At 33.6% G+C, this 20326-nt stretch overlaps 1 protein-coding gene across 1 annotated transcript in view; it reads right to left on the bottom strand.

The window, feature by feature from the left end:
• Positions 1–20326, bottom strand: part of LOC126882512 (uncharacterized) — a 141868-nt gene that overhangs the window by 48520 nt on the left and 73022 nt on the right. Inside the window, exons 5-6 of the mRNA XM_050647478.1 lie at positions 18367–18471; positions 13042–13194 (exon numbers count right to left, since the gene is read on the bottom strand). Of these exons, the coding sequence (XP_050503435.1) occupies positions 13042–13194; positions 18367–18471 (258 nt within the window). The remainder of the gene's footprint in view (positions 1–13041; positions 13195–18366; positions 18472–20326) is intronic.

Raw genomic sequence — 20326 nt, 5'->3', positions numbered from 1 at the left:
TTTTTTAGTGTTGCAGCATTGCTTAGAGACTTAGAGCCAGTAGAGCTGCAATACAACCAAATGTACTGGCAGTTGCAAAGGTAGGCAAGCCAATAAGAAGAGAAAGAAAAATAATATCTGCTGCTAAACTTTTTGCAAGCTTACTTGCTGTACATTGTGTTTAATACAGTCATGTAAGAATATGAAGATTTGATAATCTGCAACAAACGAAAAATAATAAAGTATGTCATTTGTTCTTAAAAGAGATAACAATTTATGGAATACAGTAAGATAGAATAACCATTGGTAAAATAGCCCAATCATTGTACATCAAAATCCTATATATCTGTTACCGACCAAACCCGATTTTAGGATAAACTAGTTTAGCCTAGGCCAAACTAGTTTGTCCTAAACGCGATAGGATAAACTAGTTTGCCAAACTAACTTATTCTAATAGTAATACGGACACTGCTGAATAAACTAGTAACGCCTTTATAATATACCTACCAAACCAAAATAAATAGATAAACTAAATAAAATACTCTGTAATTGGAAAATATTATTTTTATTAAAAGATAATAGCTCGTCGTTAAAATTAATGGAAATTGGTAATATGTACAAACAATCATATATTATGAAAAATAATCAGTGTTTCTATAAAAGCAATAATTATACCTAAATTATAAAAATTATTTATTTTTCGATGAAGTGTTTTGGTGACACTTAGAATTGCGGATTATCATTTCCTTCTTGGTCTGGCATCTGTTTGTGGAACAGCTTTTGTTGCAGTTACATTTGACAAAATCTTATCCTGGTCCAACTGAACCTCTCGTAGTTGCAACCCTTAATGATATGTCAGAGCCTTATAGTTTATATCTACTAATGCTACTACCTCTAAAAAAATTTGATAGCACATGTCGAATTATTTATTTATTTAATATACTCTACATGCCTTGTAGGCCTAGGGCTTTACAACTTAACATTTACAATTTTACATAATATAAATAACAATATACAGGGTGAGGCAGATAAAAGTCCTATTAGAAATATCTCGAGAACTAAAGGGAACAGAATCATGAAAATTGGAATGAAGGGGTTTTGAAGAGTGATCTCTTTAATGAAAATATTTTCATCGATTTGCTACTTCCGGTTATACCGGAAGTGGCTTATAACTTCGTTTTTTTAAATGGAACGTCCTGTATATTTTTACATTTTTGGATTCTCCTGGATGTCTTCTTTCTTAAAATATGAGATTTTGTAATGTTATACAGGGTAGTTTAAGAGATAATTACGTTTTTTTTTTCTAAATTTCCTAGCAACATTCACACCCTGTAGAATTGTAGTAGTTTGACATCAAAAACTCTATTTATGTTCAAATGATTTTTAATATAGTCTACTATTGTTAAAAATTGTTAGTATAGATAATGTTGAATTGTACTATACAGGGTTGGTCTAAACTCGGAAAGAGTATTTTCTGAGTTTTCTTAAATGGAACACCCTATATTTTATTATTGTAATAAAATGATATTTTATGCTACTTTTTTATTTATTAAGCATTGCCTATACCTAACTGCTTTAATTTGTGAGTTATTGATGATTCAAGCCAAACATTAATTTCAACAAAAAATACGTGAAATTTTATTAGGTTGGCCGTGAAAATATTCAATCACAAATAATTTTTCGGAAATAATTACATATTAATCTAGACTGATCTTTAAAATTACCAATAATGGTTGAGCTATCAAAATACCTACGTAGTTAACATTCTTGGGGCGATTAACAATTAAGCACAAATTAAAGCATTTAGGGATAGGGAATGCTTAAGAAATAAAAAAGTACCATAAAATATCTTTTCATTGCAATACTAAAATATGGGATGTTCCATTTAAGAAAATTCAGAAAATCCTCATTCCGAGTTTCGACCAACCCTGTATACTAAAATTTAACATTTAGCTATACTAATAATTTTTAATAATAGTAGACTAAAAATCATTTAACATAAATAGAGTTTTTGATATCCAACTACTACAATTCTACAGAGTGTGAAATTTGCTACGAAATTAATAAAAAAAAACGTAATTAGCTTTTAAACTACCCTGTATAACATTACAAAACCGTATGTTTTAAGAAAGAAGACGTTAAGTAGAATCTAAAAATGTAAAAATATACAGGGTGTCCCATTTAAAAAAACGAAATTTTAAGCAACTTCCAGTATAACCGGAAGTGGCAATTTGATGAAAATATTTTCATTAAATATATCACCCTTCAAAACCCCTTCAATCCAATTTTCATTATTCTGTTGCCTTTAGTTCTCTAAATATTTCTAATAGGCCAGTTATCTGCCTCACCCTATATACTAATGACTTATACAGTGTGAGTCACCACTAACGGGACGGAAGATTACAGCGAAATAGTAAAAGATTTGAAAAACATTTTAAATTAGTAGTTTGTAAGTTGATAAAATCTACATTTTAAAATTATTTTGAAATATACAGGGTGTCCCAATAAATGGCGGCGTATCAAAGTTATATTTTTTCTTATGGAACACCCTATATTTTATAGCATTTTTAGTTGTCCGCAAAAAAATAAGGTATAGTTTCATAAGGCTTCCCTATACCTATGTACAGAGTGTTCTGAGTTATGTTGACTTTTATTAAAATATAAAGTTTGGAAAGAAAGCTTATTCTCAAATTATTTAATAAATTATAAAAAAATACTTTTACATTTAAATATTTGGATATTGGTTGAATGAATTCCATGATTAATTATTACACATTTATTTACAGGGTGTTCAAAGTTTAAAGTTTCATTATTGGATTATTCAATGTGTCATATGATTCTTATTTTAAATGGAACACCATGTATATTAATAAATAATTATACTAAAAAATTTTATCTCTTTCGAATGGTATATGGATGTCCTATACCTAGGTCTCATAGTTTTTGCGTAATTTACAATTATTTAAATTCTTAATCTGTAAATGGAATTTAAAACAAAAGATATAGTTAATTAATGGCATTGTATGACATTGTCACCTCATGACAGTAGGGTCTGGTAATTATTTTATAATTAATGTATTCCATGATTGATTATTACACATTTATTTACAGGGTCTTCAAAATTTACAGTTTCATTATTGGATTATTTAATGTGTCATATGATGCTTATTTTAAATAGAACACCATGTATATTAATAAATAGTTGTACTACGCATAGGTTCCTCTTTCGAATGGTATACGGATGTTCTATAACTAGGAGTCATAGTTTTTGCATAATTTACAATTTTCTTAAACGGTAAATTGATTTTAGAAATAATATTTATAGTCACTCTCGATTTTTAAACTGTACGAAATAAATGTTTGTTTACTGTATCATAATGAAATGAAAATTATGTCTATTTACTAGACCATTATTATGAAAAGTAGGTATATTGGTCTGTATAAAATACATTAAAAAAATCAGGATCTTCTATAAAGTCCAAAGTCCATAAACGATAAGTTAAATATTTATCATAATCCTGCTTGGTCTAATACTGGTGTAGTTGAGTTTTATACGGATAATAGTGGTTTCTCTTAAGTATTCTAACAGTCGTTTGACTGATTTACAATTCACCCGAAATTATTTCTTTACTAGTATTTGGGTTTTCCGTAACAGAAAGCAGGACATCAAGCTTCTTGACGTCATCACAAATAACTGGTTTATTTTTATTTAACTTTCCGTATGCAACATTACCAGTAGCACGGAATCTATTGAAATTTCTCAAAAACGTCCTTTTTTGGATGTCTCCTATCAGGATACTTTTGAGCGTAAACTTAAGAAGGTAAGATACAATTTTGCAAACACTCCCCAATGCAAAGTACCATGTCTACTCTTTCGTAGACAACGTGATTATTCATTTTTAGGAACAATTAAATTTGAATATCATACACGGATGTTTATATTTTTGATAATTACCAGACCTTACTGTCATAAAATGACGATGTCATACAATGAGATACATCTTTTGTTTTAAACTCGATTTACAGATTAACAATTTAAATAATTGTAAATTACGCAAAAACTATGACACCTAGGTATAGGACATCCATATACCATTCGAAAGAGGTGACTACGTTTCGTATAATGGTGTATTAATATACATGGTGTTCCATTTAAAATAAGCAGCATATGACACATTGAATAATCCAATAATGAAACTGTAAATGTTGAACACCCTGTAAATAATTGGGTAATAATTAATCATGGAATACATTCAACCAATATCCAACTATTTAGATGTAAAAGTATTTTTTTCATAATTTTTTAAATAATTTGAGAATAATCTTTTATTTAAAACTTTACATTTTAAGAAAAGTCACCATAACTCAGATCACTCTGTACAGAACACCATAGGTAAAGGGAAGCCTTATGAAACTATACCTTATTTTTTGCGAACAATTAATGCAATAAAATACAGGGTGTTCCATAAGAAAAAATATAACTTTGATACGCCGCCATTTATTGGGACACCCTGTATATTTCAAAATAATTTTAAAATGTAGATTTTATCAACTTACAAACTACTAATTTAAAAACTTTTTCAAATCTTTTACCATTTCGCTGTAATCTTCCGTCCTGTTAGAGGTGACTCACTGTATATATTATTTAATTTGATTTAATGTCTATGTAAAAATTGCTGCACCATGTTTCTCCACTGTATCCTATTTTTCGCTTTCTCTTTCCAGTCTGTAATTTCCATCGATCCTATATCTTCTTGAAACTTTTCGTGCCATCTTTTTCTTGGTCTACCTCGTCTCCTTGTCCCAATTGGTCTTCTTAACAGTATCTTCTTTGGCATTCGTGACCTATCCATCCTCTCGACATGACCTGCCCACCTGATTCTTTGTGCCTTTGTGTATTTTGTTATACTTGGTTCCTTGTAAAGCATCCTTAATTCTTGATAAGTTCTTCTTTGCCAACCGTCTGCCGTGTTTTCCCCCCGAAAATAGTCCTCAGTACCTTGCGTTCCCACCTGTCTATCATTTCTTCTTCTGTTTTGTTTAGTACCCATCTCTCACATCCGTAGGTGCTCTTATTACAGTTTGGTATATTCTAAACATGTCGAATTCTTATCTTAAAAAAAATTAAAAATCTTTTAGGGACATTAATACCCCAACAAGTTACATAAATTATCTCTAAAATATCGCTAAGGGTTGCAGCTATAAGATATTTAGTTGGATTGGACAAGGTTTTGTCAAATGCAGCTGGAACAAAAATTGTTGCACAAACAGTGCAAGCGCAAGAAGGCAATGATAGGTACCTACTCCACAATTCTAATGTGTTACCAAAACACTCCATGGAAAAATAAATAATAATTTCTATAATTGAGGTATAATTATTGCTTTTATAAATAACACTGATTATTTTTTACAATATGACTGTTTAGATTACCATTTTCCCTTAGTTTTAACCACGAATCATTATCGTTTTAATGGAAATGGTTATTTTCCTATTACAGAGTATTTTATTTAGTTTACTTATTTATTGTTGCTTTGCAGGTATACTATCATGTTTAAACTAGGCCGTACTAGTAGTGGGTCCTGCTGTGTCCGTACTAATATCAGGATAAAATAGTTTGGCCTAGGCCAAACTAGTTTATCCTTTCGCGCTTAGGACAAAATAGTTTGGCCTAACGCGTTCAGGACAAACTAGTTTGGCCTGGGCCAAACTAGTTTATCCTGAAATCGGGTTTGGTCGGTAACATATCCATTAAAACGATTTTGAGCAAAATGCCCCATAAATAGCCAAAAAAGGGGCAAGAATTAATCTAAAATGCAACAGGTACCATATTAAAACTACAGATGATCCCAAATCCTTTTTTTCAATGTGTGATAGTTTGTCGAATCCTCTCTAACGCATTAAGCTCGAAGTGACAGAAAAAAACGTAGGTCCGTGATTATTATACATAGGTCTTCGAAAATTATATATTCGTTGAAGGATATTTCCATATTAAAGCTACTTACACTTTGCACTTAGAGATGTATAATTGGTTGACAATAATTAGAGTACTGTAAATAGATAACCAATCCATGATGCAAATCAAGATAATTTGAAACAAAAGTAATCTATCGTTAGAGTACTTTTACCAAATTAACAAATAAAATGACAATTTTTTACTTATAGGTTAGAAATTTGTCAACGACGTAAATATAAATATTTTACGTCATTGGTATATTCGGATATTGTATAGTAAAATTGTGTTCTATATTTATTTATTTTTTCGATAAAATATTTTAAATATTAATATTCTCGCAAATATTTATATAAATATTGATATTAATATAAACATAATTATGCATATTTTGACAACTGTTAGATTTAACTATGCACTAGACTAATGTGATGCAGCGATTCTCGACATTCTTAAAATCATATATGACGTCAAAATTAATGACGCACTGAAAAAAGGGTTTGGGATCATCTGTCTAATTTACTTACCGTTGCACGCGTTGCACGTCATTATCTATGCCAGAGATCTAAGTTGACATAATTATTGTAAACGTGGATTATACAACAAAACAAATTAATATTCAATGTAAGTAAGTAAAAACTTAAGAAATAGAGACCAAGAATAATTAAGATATAATCTCTTAAGATTTGCAGTATGCAGTGCAAGCGTTTTTCCACTGCATCGTTAGTAGTAATTGGGCCCACATATAAAATCATTATTTATGACCACACCGTCGAAACTTTTTGTACTTGTTATTTGGGTGGAGTGGGACAAATTTGGAACTTGGCGCATTATGGTAGTGGGGCGTTTGTCTGTCAAGCTGTCACAAAGTTGTCAATTTTAGGCAAGAAAAAAATTTATAACCACATTGGTCATTTTATTTTAATCAATGATTTTTATCATATAAACAGCGAAAACAATTTTGTCGGACAAAAATATTGGGCCATATGATGCGTCGGACACGCTAAATATGCCAAATTTATGAAAATAATAAATTTATTACCGCATGGGTAATTTTAACAGAATCTACCATAAAACTTTTTTACAATAATGTGGTAACCTTGTCGGACAATTTTCACGGGGCATATGCGCAGTCGGATGCGCCAAAAATGTCAATTTCCTGGATTTTTTTTATTTATTACCACAGATGTCATTTTCATTCTGTACTGTTTTAATGCATTCTGTCATAATGCATATTGGATCACTTGTCGGACAAAAATACTTTACTTTACTTAGTCCTAAGCCTTTCTACCTTTAGGTGTAAGGCTGGTGGAGTTGAGTTTGGCATTGTAGTCTCCATGCTTTCCGATCTTGCGCTAGGTTTCTTGCACTTTCCAATGTCAATCCCTTCTTCTCGACTTCTTTCCTGATTTCATCTACCCACATAACTCTTGGTCTCCCTCTTTTGTTTTTCCCCTGCACTCTCGTTTCGAACACTCGTTTTGTTAGCCTCTCGTTCGACATTCTACACACGTGCCCGAACCATCTAAGTTGTCCTTCTACTATTTTTTCATTGATTGGTTCTAGTTTTAGGTTTTGTCTAATTGTTTCGTTTCTTATTTTGTCTGTCCTTTTTCTGTTTGCTATTTTCCTCAGGAACCTCATTTCCATAGCATTGACTCTGGATTTTTGTCTCCCCGTCAATGTCCATGTCTCGCTGCTATACATGATTGTTGGTCTAACTACTGATTTAACGACTGCCGTTTTTACTTTTTCCGGTATCCCTTTTTTCCCAAAAAATGTTGTTTTCATAGTGTTAAATAAGCTTCCTGTTCGTCCCATTCTCTCGTTTATTTCCATGTCTTGTTTACCATTTGATTCGATTATTACTCCTAGGTATTTAAAATATTCCACTTGCTCTAGTTGTTTCCCGTCTAATTCTATTGCGTGTGTCTTCCTCGTATTTGAAATTATCATTGTTTTTGTTTTCTCTGTATTAATTTTCATATTTATGTTTGATAGTTCTTCTTCTAGGATTTCAAGATTGTTCTGTAAGTCTTCTCTGTTTTCTGCTATCAATACCATGTCGTCTGCAAATAGTAGCTCCGATAGTTGAGTCTGTTTCATTTGCCAGTATCCTAATGTTAGTTTTCTCATTCTTCTCTTGGCTTTCTTTATCGCTTCATCCAGTACCACTGAGAATAGCAGTGGACTCAGCACGCATCCCTGTTTGACGCCTTGACTTGTAGAAAATTCTCTGGATTCCTCGTTATTGGTTCTTACTGTATTTGTATTATTTTTGTACATATCCTTTATTACTTCTATTATGTGTCTGTCGACTCCCCTTTCTGTCAGTGTCTTCCAAACGTCCTTTCTTCGGATTCTGTCAAACGCCTTTTCCAGGTCAATGAAGCACATATGTATCTCTCTATTTTTCTTGATTACCTTCTCACTTACTTGTCTTAATGTGAATATTAGGTCTTGCGTGCTTCTGTCCTTCCTGAATCCACACTGTGTGTCTTCCATAGTTGTTTCTATTTGTGTTTTTATTCTTGTCTCTAGTATTCTTGCTAATACCTTCCCAGGGATACTTGATATGGTGATACCTCGGTAATTATTACAGTTTCTCTTGTCTCCCTTTTTGTGTATTGGTAATATAATGTCTTTCTTCCAGTCCTTTGGTAATTCTGCTCTATTTATGATATCATTCATTAGTTCTTTCATGCTATCCATTCCCTCTGTCCCCATGAATTTTATCATTTCCGGGGTGATATGATCCTTGCCTGGTGCTTTGCCCAGTTTTACTCTTTCTATTGCTTTCTCTAATTCCTCTCTTGTTATGGATTCCACTTGTTGTTCTTCATTCCTTTCTTGTATCTCCCCTATGTTGTCCTTGTCTACATGAGTTAGCTCTTTGAAATGTTCTCTCCATCTTTCCATTATTTGTTTTTCTTCTGTTAGTACGTTTCCATTCTTGTCTTTTATATTCGGCATCGTGTGCTCTTTCTTTTGTCTGAGTTGTTTTAATGCGCCGTAGAAGAGTTTTTGGTTTTCCCTATAATTTTTTGTCATTTTTTGTCCAAATATCTCCCATGACCTTTCCTTTCCTGCTTTCACCGCTATTTTAACCTCTTTCCTTTTTTCTTTATATGCTTCGTAATCTTCCGGGTGTTTTGTGCTTAGGTATCTTTTCCATTTGTCTTTTTTGTTCTTTATTTTCTCTCGTATCTCTTCCGTCCACCATTCTGTTCTCCTCATGTTAGTGTTTGCTATTTTTGCTTTCCCGCAAGTTTCCTCAGCTGCTTTGATTATGCTGGTTTTTAGATATTCCCATTTTTTTTCTATATTTGTATTTTTTGCCCTACCTTTCAAAGTATTATCTAATTTTTCTTGGAATTTCTTCTTATATATTTCCTCTTTTAATTTGTAACTTTTTATTTTTTCATTTACTACCTTTCTTCTCTTTTCTTCTTTTTCCTCTGTTGTTCTCATTCTCATTATTACTAGATGGTGGTCACTGCCAATCTCCGAGCCTCTTTTCACTTTCGTATCCTGTACTCTTTTCCATTTGTTGCTGCTTACCAAAAAGTAATCTATGATTGATTTTTCGTTTCTGCTGTCTTGTACTCTCGTGTATTTGTGTACTTCTTTATGTTTAAATTTTGTATTTGTTATAACTAGTTTATTCTCCATACATATTTCTATTATTCTTTCACCATTTCTGTTTAGCATTTCTTCTCCTTCTTTTCCCATGCACTCCTCTATTCCGCTGTTGTTGTTTCCGACTCTACCGTTTAGATCTCCCATTACAATTATGTTTTCTTCCCCATTATCAATTTGCATTTGGAGCTCCTCGAAAAATTTATCTTTCTCTTCCTTTCTTGCATCTTCATTTACTCCGTAGGCTGTTATTATTGTCCATATTTCTTCGTCCATCAGTTTAATTTTCACCGATAATATTCTCTGGTTAACATATGTTTCTTCTATAACGTGTTGTAGTCTATTCGGTGCAATTATTATCCCGACTCCTTCTTTTGCTCTCTCTTTTGTATCCGCTCCTACCCAAAGTAACCAATATCCTTTGTGTATTTTCTTAAGACCTTTTCCTTTCATCTTCGTTTCTGTTATTCCTAGTATTTCTATTTTTTGTTTTATCATATCTTCTACCAGTTCTTCCTCTTTTCCATTGATGCTTCTCACATTCCATGTTCCCATTTTTATCTCTCCTTTTTTCTGCAATCTAGCTTTCCCCTTTTTCCTATTTTCATCCTTGTTTACCTTTGCATCATCTTTTTCCCTATCGCTTTTCCCATTCATTGCCTTGGTTGTCATTGTTGTGGGTCCGGTCTCATTATTTTCTTTTAGTTTTTTGAAGTCCCTTCCCCGATATTTCTGTGAGTTAGTATAAGTTTCTCTTTATTATGGTCCCATTTCCACTCCTTTCCATTAATCTCCAGTTTCATATATCCTATCTTCGTAGTATTACCTTTGTCTTTTTCTTCTTTTGCCATTTTCCTAATTTTTGCTTGTATTTCCCTTTCCTTTCTTGTTAAATCTGATTCTATATACACCTTTTGTCCCTGTAGATTTTTCAGTTTTCCTTTGTTTTTTAGTACACTCATCTTATCCGTTAGGTTTTCCATTTCTGCTACAAAGATTTGGTCGCCGATCTTCACCGCTCCTCTCAATCTGACCTCTAATTTCAGATTTCTTCCTATGAAGTGTTCTACTGACTCCTTTACAGGCTTTCCGTCGGTAGCATCTAGTGTTAGGCCTTTTAATACTATATTATTTCTCCGTCTATCTTTTTCCAATTGTTCTATTCTATTGTTTGCCATTTTTAAACCTTCTTCCAATTTTTCGTTTTTTTCTTTCAGCTCCTTAATATATTCCATCGTTTCTTTTTGGTCTTTCCGTATGGTTCTTATTTCTGCCATCATTTCATCATTTTTCCACATAACTTCCCGCATCATTTTTATCATCTCTTCATTTGTGTCGTTGCTTTTATTCGGTGTTCGTCTCGTCAGGTTACTCTTTTCAAAATATAATTTATCTTCTTTATATTTTTTCTTCTTAGATTCTTCGTCGCCACTATCAGATAGTTCTTCATTCTTTCTATAGGTTTCCTTTCGGATTGTTCCTGTTCCGCCACTGGCCATTTTAAATTAAATGTTAACCTCAGCACTAATATAAATATTATTATATACACTTAGAAGTTTATTTTTATTTCGCACAAGAACGCTTTTTAAGTTTAACGATTATCGATAACGATAGGTCTTTTAAAAAACCGGTGTTTTTATTGTGATAGGTTTCGAATTCGAAATTACCTTATCGCCAATACACCTGCCACACGACCTCTCGCCTCGCTTGCCAAACTCGAACTCCCGGACAAAAATAATGGGTCCAAAATGTTCAAAAAATTTTCCCACTTGTCGGAATTTTTTTTGAAAATTCGAGAAAAAAAACTACAGAATTATGTTTGTCATTGTTTAAGGAGTATGTATACAAATTTTCAGAAATTCAAAATTTTTCCAAAATTTTCCCTCTTGTCAGAAAATTTTGGGTACAACTCTGCGTCACGCCTTTTTAAATGTTGTACTTAGTGTGTGTACCAATTTTCAGCTAAATCGATTCAAAAGTAACCGAGAAGAACTGTTTTAAAAAAATTTTTGTGCAGTGCCTCCTCTTAAGGACGTCGATAACCTAAAAGAATTATGATTTCTGTTCGTTTGCCCCAATATTTTTGTCAGATAATTACATTTTTTGTTTAAGAATATAATTACCTGTAACCTACTACTTTTGTCGGAAAAATGGTTGTGAAGATAAGGGATGCACGAACCCAGCATAGTTTAAAAGTATAGTTTACTAATAAAAATTATTTTTTTTTGTCCGACTGTCGATTTGCCCCAATATTTTTGTCGGACACTTAGATTTTTTGGTTTAAAATATAATTACTTATGACCTATTTATTTCGGAAAAATGGTTGTAAATAAAAAAATTCCAGGAAATTGACTTCTTCGGCGCATCCGACTGCGCATAAGCCCCGTGAAAATTGTCCGACAAGGTTCCCACATTATTGTAAAAAGGTTTTATGGTAGATTCTGTTAAAATTAGCCATGTAGTAATAAATTTATTATTTTCATAAATTTGACATATTTATCGTGTCCGACGCGTCATATGACCCAATATTTTTGTCCGACAAAATTGTTTTCACTGTTTATATGATAAAAACTATTGATTAAAATAAAATGACCAATGTGTTTATAAATTTTTTTCTTGCATAAAATTGACAACTTCGTGACAGCTTGACAGACAAACGCCCCACTACCATAATGCACCAAGCTTCAAATTTGTCCGACTCCACCCAAATAACAAGTTCAAAAAGTTTTGACGGTGTGGTCATAGATAATAATTTTATATGTGGGCCCAAGGACTATAATAATTAAAAAACGGCTCCGAACTCTTGGCATGAAGCCTGTAGGTTTCTTTGTATATGTCTACAATAACAACTAAAAAAGTTGTCAGATACCTCGATTATTCCAAGTCGTGGTAAAATTAGGTGAAATTAATATTTTTATAGTAGATGATATTTTTATAGTAAAGTAAATAATAAAAACAGTAAATATAATAAAACACATACTTATAGTAAAGAATATAAACAATTATGAAGTGTCATCACCGCAACTGTCAAATAAATGTTACCAATTTATTCTAAAATGCCACCTTCGTTCGATTACAGTTACAGTGTGTTCCGAACAAATGTGCTTCATAAAAAAGCTTTATAATCCATTTATACAAATTAAATGAAACATGTTATTGTGTATTTCTTTAGGTTAACATTAATATAAATCTTCAAATATTATTTGTACGCGTATATAATAAAATATATCTAGTGGCTGTAATTCCAGCGTACCGCCTAAATATTTCGTGTTGGTATCATGCGACGTCACAGGCTATGACGCGGATGACGTGCACCGGTTAGTAAATTAGATGATGTATATATTTTTATTATGAAATATATCAATGAAAAAAATATAAAAATATAAAACGATTGATGGGAAGTAGATAAATAGTTTTTTTTGTTTAGTTATAAAAATGAATGACTTAAATAAATGAATAAAATAATGCTTACCCTCACAAAGGTTTCCAATGTCAAGTCAAAGGTCCCTGCAATTAAAACAACGGGTTTGGTACTTCTCGTTAATATGACCAGCAGAGTTTTCTGGATTCTTATATCAAATGTATGCCATTCTGATAGATAACAAGCCTGCGCTACCTCTTGACTCTAAAACGATTTGAAATTATTACTTAGGTATATCAAATTGAACACTTATTACGGTATCGCATTAAGCCGGCCACTAATGGTACTATTGCGTCATTCAACTTTGTCGAATTCGACGAGTTTGCAAAAATTTTGATCGTGTGTGACCGTACATCCAACCAAATGGTACAATTTGGACGTAGACAGACTGGCCTGTCAGCTGCAGTGTCTTCTTCCAAAACTTCTGGGCCAATAACTCCAGTACACCTAATAGATAATGATAATATTAAGGCGGAGATAGATATCCGCGCCGCAAACTCTGCGCCGTGTGAGCGCCGCGCGTTCGTGGCGCGATTAATGTTCGTTAAAATTTTTCATTTTGACGAACCTTCCGCAATCCAGAGGAAACTTACGAACCTTTAGTAATTGTAGATAATTAGTATTAAATGTGGGTACCTACATTGGATCCGTTTTTCTCCGATCAGATCAGATCCGATATCTGCCGACGTCGGGAGTAGCTTCTCCTATTCTCATGGAGAAGTGGTTTTGTTTGGACTACATTTTTCGCTTTCCGGTGACACAATTATAATATATCTGCTTGTTCTAACTGCGTTGCTTCACCAGAAACAAAGTTAAATTTTTAATTTATGAATGTTTTTCTTATATTGATTTCCATAACGATTTCCAAAGTGAAAGTCGAAACGTCAAGTAAGCTTGATTTCAAACTCGAATTGTGGCTTATGCCCAAATAAAATAGTAAATCTAATTTTATATTTCTCACGCCGATAAGAAGACAACAATGAAATGACTTTTTTTACATTGGTCCGCATGTATATTTTCTATTTCAGATTCTATTTCCCTTCAGATAAAGGCTTTAAGTTGTTTTTTTAAATGGTCCTTTGTTGAGGATCCCACAATAATGATTTTCCACGGTAAACATCAATAAGTTTGATATTTCCTTCCGACCACTCCATTACTAACAAATATTCAACTCAGGCGCCACAAAACCAACAAACCACTCGCAAACCCGTCCAAATACGTATTGCGAACCATCAAAGCATTTGTTGAAAAGCCGACAGAAGTTAGATCGTGGTGCGCCGTGTGCGAGCCGTTTGTGTGCCACTTGAAAACACGTACTAATCTAACAAACATGCTGCGCGCAAGCGGCTCTCACACCGAGCGGAGCGCATATGTATACCCGCCTTTAGTAGTTACTAGAAAGCTGGGAAGAAAATTTTGAGGGTAGACTAAATATAAGAAGTGAGATGAGGTTGTAAGAAGCAGAAATACAGCTGGAAGTCATGGACGACGAAAAAGAGAAAGACAATATCCCAACAGAGGAAGAAGTCATTAAAGCAATACACAAACTGAAAGAAAACAAAGCTCCTGGATCAGATGGCATACCTTCTGAACTTTTAAAACATGGCGCAAAAAATCTGACTTGTAGTTTAAGTAGACTAGTAGAACTAATTTGTAAGCAGGTTAAACTACCAGAAGACTGTAACGTAGGTATAATTATACCTATTCACAAGAAAGGAGACCAAACAGTTTATGATAACTACAGAGGCATTATCCTGCTAAACGTAACGTACAAAATATTGGCCTGCATTCTTTACGATCGACTGTCGGGATATTGTGAAAGCATAATAGGCAAATACCAGTGTGGATTTCGCAAGGAAAAGTCTACTATTCATCAAATATTCCTTCTAAGACAAGCTTTGGAAAAAAACATATGAGTATGGAATTGATGCTCACCATTTAATTGTGGATTTTTGATGTGCCTATGACAGTGAGGCATATATCCTAATACACTTAGTGAGATTGGTGAAAGCAACCCTCTCAGCAGTCGAGTGTAAGGTTAGAGTCTTCTTCTTTACGTGCCGTCTTCTACCGAAGGTTGGCGACCATCAAACGATAGGTTTCTCTGTTTTGTGCCGCATGTATTATGTTCGCAGCTTCTGGTATTTGAAACCATTCTCTCAAGTTTCTCAGCCAGGATTTCTTCTTTCTGCCCAAACCTCTTCTACCTTCAATCTTGCCTTCCACGATAAGCTGTAGCAGACTGTACTTATCATTACGGAACACATGGCCCAGGTATGACGCTTTCCTCCTCTTAACAGTTGTTAACAATTCCACAGAATTCCACAGAACTTAACAGTTGTTAAGGTTAGAGTACAGAATGGAATATCAAGAACTTTCCAGACACAAACAGGACTTCGGCAGGGAGATAGTCTATCGTGCCTTCTATTTAGCGTTGCCTTAGAGAAAACTATCAGAGAATCTGGCGTAACAACAAGAGGGACCATTAATTGTATATGAGAGCCGTGTCTTCGAATTATTTAATTAATAAAAAAAAAGACTAAGTTTTCACTCTAATGGCATATAACATATCCCACCAGAATGAAAACAATGGGAACCTTCTCTGGTTACACCTCCGAGGCTTCTACAATTTGCAAGCCATACGGATGCTGAGACTAAGGAAGATGAGGGAATTCCACAATTTACAATTCACGTCACATCTGCTCAGCGCGGTAAAGTTCCAACGAGACTGGTTCCCTTCATACTCCACACAGAGTAAATGTAAATCAAAAATGAATAACCATTTTCGTTTTGCAACGAAATTGAAAATGGTTATTCATTTTTGATTTACATTTACTCTGTGTGGAGTATGAAGGGAACCAGTCTCGTTGGAACTTTACCGCGCTGAGCAGATGTGACGTGAATTGTAAATTGTAGAATTCCCTCATCTTCCTTAGTCTCAGCATCCGTATGGCTTGCAAATTGTAGAAGCCTCGGAGGTGTAACCAGAGAAGGTTCCCATTGTTTTCATTCTGGTGGGATATGTTATATGCCATTAGAGTGAAAACTTAGTCTTTTGCTAGCAGTTGCCGCTAGGGCATCTATGCCATTTCGTTCGTTGCAATTCGGGACTGCACGCTGGGGTTTGTTTTGGTTGGATCAGGGAGAGCAGCATATGTGCCTCCTGATGAGAGACTAATAAGTTTCGAAACCGGTAGAGGTGCTTGCAGCACTCTCTGATTGGACTGAAATATGGTTCGGCTGTATTTTCGTTTTGCAACGAAATTGAAAATGGTTATTCATTTTTTATTTAATTAATCTTTGTAGGTCATCTTCATTTTCGGCTGTTATTATGTTCGGATGTTATTATGGCGTCGTCGGCGTAGCAGATTATCTTTATTTTTTTCTCCCATTCTATATTCTCTCCTTTTTTTAACTTTCTTTATGATTTCATCCATTATCAGATTAAATATTAATGGGCTCAGCAAATCTCCTTGCCTAATGTCAGTTTCATACTTGATAGGTTTGCGATAGTTTTCCCTTACAACTTACCATAGCTATGTTACCTTTATATATATATTTTCAATGATTTTTATTGAATCCAGTAATATTCCCTTTTCATATAGTAAATGTATCGCGTCCCGAATTCTCACTCTATCAAACGCTTTCTTTAAATCCATCAGGCACATATATGCTGGTTTGTTGTATTCCAGTAGTCCATGTGGTGAGACCGCTCCCGTCTGGAAAAATTTCTGATTCGGTTTCTTTGTGGATTCCTATTCAAAAATGTCCCCTTTAAACAAATCTGAAGGGTGCCGGGCGGAATTTTTGGGCAGAAATTGTTTAAACAATTTTTTTAAACAAATACAAAAGATCACGTTTTTTGCTCCGGAACATATATTTTTGAGTTTTGTAGGTCATTCTGAACAAGAAAGGTATCTTTTAAATTTTCTCAGAAATTGATAGTTTTCGAGTTATAGGCGATTTAAAATCTGAAAAATGCGAAAATACGCATTTTCGAGGCTTAAAAACTCATATTTAAATTAATATTTTTGAGGTTGCCAGATACCTAAATTGAAAACTAGAGATTTAGCTTCAAGATTCTGAAGAGTCATCGCGTCTAACTTTAATTTATACTGTTATTTTTTAATTGTTAAATATGCGTGTTTATCCGATTTTTTTGCCGGTGCGGCGCGCTCCGTTTCAAAAATCTCCTATTCTCATCCGAAAAATATTTTTTCTAGATTCTTTGGGATATTCTAAATAAAATAAGTCTCTTGGCATTTTTCTCAAAAATTAATAGTTTTAATGTTATAAGCGATTTAAAATCCGAAAATGCGTTTTTTGTCATTTTTCGGATTTTAAATCGCTTATAATTTATTTTTCGGATTTTAAATCGCTTATAATTTAAAAACTATTAACTTTTGAGAAAAATATCAAGACACTTATTTTATTTAGAATGTCCCAAAGAATCTAGAAAAAATATTTTTGGGAGGAAAATAGGAGATTTTTGAAATGGAGCGCGCCGCACCGGCAAAAAATCGGATAAACACGCATATTTAACAATTAAGACACAACGGTATAAATTAAAGTTAGACGCGATCACTCTTCAGAATCTTGAAGCTGAATATTTAGTCTTCAATCTAAGTATCTGGCAACCTCAAAAATACTAATTTAAATATGAGTTTTTAAGCCTCAAATTAAGCCATTTTTCAGATTTTAAATCGCCTATAACTCCAAAACTATCAATTTCTGAGAACAATTACAAGATACCTTTCTTGTTTAGATTGACCCAAAAAATCTAAAAATATATGTTCCAGAGCAAACATGATCTTTTGTATTTGTTTAAAAAAATTGTTTATAAAATTTCTGCCCAAAAATTCCGCCCGGCACCTTTCAGATTTGTTTAAAGGGGACATTTTTGAATAGGAATCCACAAAGAAACCGAATCAGAAACTTTTTTCAGACGGGAGCGGTCTCACCACATGGACTACAGGGACTTTTTCAATGATGATAATGAATAGAGCCAATGATGATGAATATTATTAGTTGGACCAGAAGTTAAATTGTGCAACTACTCAATCAACCGGGATGGCTTCAGATAACATGTGTTAACAAGCTCCAAATGGCTAATTGAAGCGACTAAAGGACTCATCCCATTGAAAAAATTAAAGAGGGGAACTACGGTATTGGATGAAAAAATTAAAGAGGGGAACTACGGTATTGGATTATATCACCGACCAACTGAAGACAAAAATCTGAGCAAAAAAAAAAACAAATACAAAAATATATAAAGCAGCAATTAGACCTGTGATAACAGAAAATGAAGAAAAACTAAGATTAATGATAATTGAAAAAAAATTGTAGTAAATCTCATTATACCTTATCTATACATACCTTAACCATAAATTGCTGGCCAAACCAAGTATACATAAAAATTTGACATACCATTGCAGCGAAATAGTTAGCTTGAGTCATAAAAATTATAGATGGAAATTGGGTCTGAAACAAAAAATAATTACACACTTTAAATCAAATGTGATTTTTTCCCTTTTAATTAGTAAATAAAATTAGAATGTAAAGAATACAAAATGTATTATAACGGAAGTTGAAGTCAAAGTCTAATTTATTTACAATTTGATTTATTTCAACAATTGCTTTTGTTATTCTTAAGATACAGGTCCACTATTCATCAACCAAACCCCTATCTATAGAAAGAGTGACACACTACAACTAGCTCGTCACCATAATAAATGAAGAATGGACCAGCAGCCAAGAGGTAAGAGCGCGCATCGGAAAAAATAAATCAACCCAAACGAATGGGCGCCTTCTTTAAGAGCCACAGCAGCCCACAACCTCTCTCTTGGCCTTGACATAGAAGTAAGAATTGAAAAAGACTGTATGACTTGTACACACTTCTAGTAGGTCAAACCGGCAAACAGGTGTATGTTCTCAAAAAATACAAGATTGACAAAATTTACGTCCTGTAGGTGTAAATCCTTCATGGAAGAGTAATTGCCAAACAACATATTAAAATGTATAGATACTGGGCTAAGCCACAGATCTCGGATGTAAAAAACCTTTACAATTAATAAAATCACATCTAAATTCTTTTTTAAAAATTAATAACCATTTTCAATTTCGTTGCAAAAATAAAATACAGCCGCACCATATTCCAGTCCAATCAGAGAGTGCAGCAAGCACCTCTACCGGTTTCGAAACTTATTAGTCTCTCATCAGGAGGCACATATGCTGCTCTCCCTGATCCAACCAAAACAAGTCCCGGCGTACAGTCCCGGATTGCAACGAACGAAATGGCATCATAGATGCCTTAGCGGCAACTGCTAGCAAAAGACTAAGTTTTCACTCTAATGGCATGTAAAACAACATAATGTTACTCTACATCCCACCAGACCGAAAACAATGGGAACTAAGGAAGATGAGGGAATTTTACAATTAATAATTCACGTCCCATCCTTAATACCACCAACATGTCCCAACATTAGTCTCAGCATCCGTATAGCTTGGAAATTGTAGAAGTCTCGGAGGTGTAACCAGAGAAGGTTCCCATTGTTTTCGCTCTGGTGGGATGTAGAGTAACATTATGTTGTTTTACAGACAATATGGCTGCGCTACACTATTATGAGTTCAACTGAACAGCTGTGGACTGTCATTCATTAAAATGATAAAGAACGGCGTTCAAGCGAAACCACTGTCCTATGCGACCTTTATATTGGTAAATAATAATTAAAAATTAATCAAAAATGAATATGACTGAAATACCATGTGTAGGTTAAATAAATGTTAAGTGAAGATACTAAATTTTAAAGTTAAATTTGAAAGAATTACAATTGTTAATGTTGAAGTGAAATGTTAACGTGTATATAAATTTTCAAAAATTCTTTCCAAAACATAACTGTTATAGCTTGACCAAGTGTAGAAGAAGTTAGATGAAAACAAACCAAGGAGAAGTAGTCTCATTTGCCAAGTAAAGAGTTCGAAAGCTGTTATTTTAAAAAAATTATTTACGCGTTACAGCCCTTTATGAGCCAAAGCCTTCTTCAGAACAATCCTCCATTCGCCCCTGTCTCTGGCAACTCTTCTCCCTGCTCTAATTCCAATAGATTTTAAATCAGTTTCTATGTTGTCTTGGTACCTAAGTCTCGGTCTTCCTCTTGCTTGTTGTCCTATCGGCCCTCTTCGGTCAAAAACTTTTCTGACTATGGCATCTTTCTCTCGCCTGATTACATGACTTATCCATCTAAGGCGTGCTACCTTAATGAATTGTACACCGTCAGGTTCTCCAAAATATCTATACAACTCAAAGTTGTAACCTCTGCGCCACAAACCTTGTTCT

This window comes from Diabrotica virgifera, chromosome 3 (assembly GCF_917563875.1).
Source record: "Diabrotica virgifera virgifera chromosome 3, PGI_DIABVI_V3a".
NCBI classification, from domain to species: Eukaryota; Metazoa; Arthropoda; class Insecta; order Coleoptera; family Chrysomelidae; genus Diabrotica; species Diabrotica virgifera.
The sequence above is the reverse complement of the archived record's forward strand: the minus strand, read 5'-3'. Positions and strand labels throughout refer to the sequence as shown.